Source organism: Delphinapterus leucas, chromosome 10 (assembly GCF_059928025.1).
Source record: "Delphinapterus leucas isolate spDelLeu-1000000601 "Yukka" chromosome 10, BTC_Dleu_Yukka2, whole genome shotgun sequence".
NCBI classification, from domain to species: Eukaryota; Metazoa; Chordata; class Mammalia; order Artiodactyla; family Monodontidae; genus Delphinapterus; species Delphinapterus leucas.
In genome coordinates this window covers 33478776-33483231 of record NC_143138.1, presented here as the reverse complement: position 1 = coordinate 33483231, position 4456 = coordinate 33478776, and the positions used below count along the sequence as shown (strand labels likewise).

The window sequence follows — 4456 nt, the reverse complement described above, 5'->3', positions numbered from 1 at the left end:
ACGCCTGGAAGGACCAGGTGTGACCAGGAAGTCACAGGCAGACCGTGTGGCTAGAATACAGGATTGGGGGAGCCCTGTCCTTACAGGTCTTGCCTTCCAGGCTGGGGGCCTTGGCTTTTATTTTCTGGGCAGCAGAGAGCAAAAGATGCTTTGAGGACAAGCCATACGGTCTGGCCATTAATATAGAAAGATTAATTCGGTGTGAGTGTGAAGTGCAGGCTGAAAAGGCAAGAGATGAGGAAGCAGAAGCCTTGGTAGAAATCTGGAGTAAACCTGTGGGAGATGGGATGGACGCCTGATGGAGCAGTGGCAGAGGACAGGGAGAGGAGGATGTGGGGGACATTGATGGACAGACTGGATGCATGGGAAAGGAGTTCCCTGGTGGTCTAGTGGTTGGTTCAATCCCTGGTTGGGGACCTAAGATCCTGCAAGCCTGGCGGTGTAGCCAAAAAAAAAAAAAAAGACTGGATGCAGGGGGAAGGGGAAGGGGCTGGGGGCGGTTTGAGGAATAACTCCCAGGTTCCCAGCCTCTGAGCTGGCCTATGTCTTTAAGAAGCAAACTGAGGTCTGTAGAAGCAGGGTCAGGTCAGTGGACCTTGAAGGCCTTTCCCTACCTGGAGGTGTCTGGCTCCAGGGCCAGCAGAGCTCCAGGGCGGCTCTGTGGGCTTCTGACCAGTGCCCCTGTCCCCTCCCTCCTGCCTCTGGCCCTCGCGGTCAAAGTCCCGGTGTCCGATGCTCCAGCTCTACCCTCTTTCCTTCCTCCCAGGACTCACAGAAACCCTCAGTACTCAGCCATGGGCCGAAGATGCCATCAGGCAAAAAGGTGAAGGCTCCACGCTGTCCCCTGTCCCGGTCGTGGAAGCAGGACCATGAACAGACTCTGGCGGTGGCCTATGTGCCGGTGGTGGTGGACCCCAGGGGGCAGAACCCGGACAAGTTCAGGCTCAATTTCTACACCTCCCAGTACTCCAACACCCTGAACCCCTTCTACACCTTGCAGAAGCCTACCTGCGGCTCCCCGTACCGCCGGGACACTGACCACACCCGCAAGCGCTTCGACGTGCCTCCTGCCAACCCGGTCTTGTGGTGCTCGTAGACCTGTGCCAGGCAGAAGCCCCCTACCCTGCACCCTCACCCCCATGATCCAGGGTCCCAGAGGGGAAGGGCTGCTCCCTCCTGGAGGAGCAGAAAGTGCCTGGGCTAGGACGGCTGTGCCCTGCCCACTGTCAACAATGGCAAAGGAGGTCTCACTTCTCAGCAGCAATTAAAGTTTGTCCTGCCTTTCCCTGGCATCTGAATGGGTGGCCGTGGGTGGGTAGACTGAGGCCACAGGGGTGTCGTAAGCAACGTTATGTCCAGAGGTGCCTGAAGACTTGGAAAGACTTGATTCTCATCACCTCACCCCAAGAGTAACCTCAACTCCCCTCCAGAGCCTGAGTCCCAAGCAAAGTCCATACTGGCCACGCCCTCCCTGTGGCCCAGGCTTGGCAAGCCATCCAACAACAAGAAAGAGATACATCAACTGACAATGACAGGGGGTTGGAGCAGCCACTGGAGAATGGGGAAGTCCTGTAGGGAGTGAACCCGGTCTCCAGGGGGCCTCCTCTCCAGCCCTAGTTTTACATAAAACCGCCTCTTCTGACTTGTAGTTTGTTGGCGAGGGATGGATTTCCCATCTCAAGTCTCACCTCTGGTCCAGCAGAACTGACTCTGAGGTGAGGTAGGCTCATGGGCCATGGTTCATGGAGAAGGGGGATGAAGCCAGAGGGCACTTGACTCATGGCCTGACTGAGCTCTGGTCACTGCCACCCAGGCCTGGATCCGATGGCCTGCCGGCACCAGCTCAGACCAGCCTGTGACAGCTGACTGTGGACATCTCCCAACTCCTCAACCAGTGACTTCCTGCTGGTAGCTTGAAATCAGCCGTGGTGGAAGTATTTACACCACGGAAACCAGCAAACACCTATAAACTGGGGTTTCTTTTTTTCCAGAGAGCCAGTGGTTAAATTCACCACTGGGTGAATCCAACTGGTTTCATTTCTAGGACTCACATCTCCTTCTAGGTAGCGTGGCGTATTCAGTGGAGCATCCTTCTAGAGCACAAGAGGCTGGGGCTGGTGTGGGGTGAAGGGACAGGATGCTGAGGACCCAGACCAGCAGCCAGTGCTCGGCCAGGCTTCCCTGGTTACCCTTCTTAAAAAGAAGATGGTAAGTGGAGAGAAAGGGCGAGAGGGCCTCCTAAATATCACCTAACGGCGAAGAATCCAGTTTCTTCTGTGTGTTCGAGGTAGGCTGTCTTTCAAGGTAGAAGCTTTCCTCCAATGCCTGGTGATCCTGGGCTGGAAGCAGGCCATTCGACATCTGTACCATGTCTCTCCTGCCCGGTTGTCATTCAAGGAACCAGTGTGAGAAGGAGCTTGCGGGGGGCGGGGGGGGGTCTCACTTTTCATAAGCAGACTTTCCCTTAACGTCCCGGTTTCCAGAGCGGCTCTTCTCTCTTCCTGAGCTGGACATAGAGGCTAGGGCCTCTCCAGTTCAAAACTCCAGAATAATCTTCCACCAGGGTCAGGAGATAGACGCCTGGAGATGTCAGTTCCGCTGCCTTGAGGAGGGCATCCGGGAAGCCAGTCGCTCCTGACACAAGCTTCCCACCGTCCTCCTATTTCCGCCGCACCTGTCCTGCACCCCAGCCCCCAGGGCGCCTTCTGCGCCCACCTCGCGGAGCCCGCGGAGCCCTGCGGCAGAAATAGACTTTGTGTCTGTGCCAGCCTCCACGCCCTCCTGCTCCTGGACAGCACTCGGCTTTCACCTTTGCGCACTCTGGTAGGACACCACTTGTCCGTCTGCCTTCTCTTGTCCAAAATTTTATTAGAACCTCTCATCTACTGTCTTCTTTTTCTTGGTCTCTGTGGATTTCTTTTGATAGCTTTTAGAAATGTATTGCCATTTCAGGGCGCTTTTGAAAAGAGGCAGAGATAACATGCAAGTTTTCAGTCTACATACAACCAAAAGTTATACCTCCTATCAATCATCCAACAGACACTGGGTGAACACCTAGTGCGGGCTGGGTCCTTGAGCTACAAAGATGAACAAGAATCACCTCTGCCCTCCCAGACCCGACAGCCTCGCTGGGCGGGGGCGGGGCCAGTATCTTCACTCCCCCAGCTGACGCCTCCTCCTCTCTCCTGGAGAAGGTCGCCGCCTTGAGGTTCACCTTGGTAGAGCAGCCTCCATGGACGCTTCCCGGGAACCTTCAGAGAAGCCGGCCCAGGTCCCAGGTCGGTCTGGGCGGGATAGCCCCAGGAGGCCAAGAACCTGTGCTCAGGGCTCTGTTGTGTTTCTGTGGAGGTGGCTAGTGGGCAGACGGGCAGCCTTGGAGGGGCTTGCCACCCCTCCCATCCCTTCTGGGCACGGCTTCTGCCTCTGTGCCCCTGCCCCACCTGCCTCCTCTCCTTGGCATCATTCAGCCCGGTGGATCCTCTGACTCTGGTATGGCATCTGTCCCGGGAAGGAGTCCTGTGGACAGAGCAGCCAGGGGACGCCACAGACCTCTCTCACAGGGCCACCGCATGAGCTGTCCGCTCCGCCCCCCTGTGCCCCTCTTGTGTATTCACCTCTTCCTGGATGCCTCGCTGTGGATCCCAATCCTGCATGTCTTTGGGGGAAGGATGGAGAGCAGGACTGCTAAAGCCACCGAACTCTGGGGTTGGGAAGCCGTGGGATTCCATTCCCATCCTGGGCTGGAGTCCGGAATGGCGCCCCACAACCAACAGGAGTGAGCTCCCTGTTGATGGGATTGCTCAGGCAGAGAGGCCACAGGGGAAGGTGCTGGACTGAGGGGCTTACAGGGTCCTCTAGCTCCATTCAGGCTTTCCCCAGAGATTTAAAAACTTAGGCTAAAAGCAAGATGAGGAGGAGGAAAAACTTTGGTACCACCACTTAAAATGTTTGTGAACCTCAGAATGTGATTTTTCTGCCTCTAATTTCTCTCGTCTCCCGTGGAAATAACAACACCCATCCCACAGGGCTGTCATGAGCTTATTCATCGAGCTTAGCATGGTGTCTTACACCTAATAGCGCCATCCTACGTTAGCTCTCTTTAATCCTTTCTTTAATCATGCATACATTCATTCATTCATTCAGTAATGTTTTATTGAGCTCAAGCCCCTGTCAGTCAAATGTTATCTCAAAAAGGTAACTGGGGAGAGTTTAATGAGGGGACTATTCGCAGAGAAGCGGGCACAGTTGAGGGACTGGTGGTATGCCCAGAGGGTGGCAACAGAGGGAGGCCCTTCTTACCCCTAAGCCTGAGGGGTAGAGGGAGGGGGTTTTGTCACAGGAGCTTGGAGACGTTCTGGCAGGGACTGTAGCTGAAGGTCAAAGACAACTGGGGCCCAAACTGTGACCCAGCAGGGAGGGAGGAGAACAGACACCAGCTTCTGTCTCTTTCCATCCT

General features: G+C 55.5%; 1 protein-coding gene across 1 annotated transcript; it reads left to right on the top strand.

Annotated features, from left to right (window-relative positions):
- Positions 1-320: 320 nt before the first annotated feature.
- On the top strand, positions 321-4163 carry CIMIP3 (ciliary microtubule inner protein 3). The gene is made up of 2 exons (XM_089918758.1): positions 321-345; positions 758-4163. Exons 1-2 carry the CDS (start codon positions 331-333, stop codon positions 1094-1096), a joined length of 354 nt encoding a protein of 117 aa, XP_089774884.1. The 5' UTR covers positions 321-330; the 3' UTR covers positions 1097-4163.
- Positions 4164-4456: the final 293 nt, after the last annotated feature.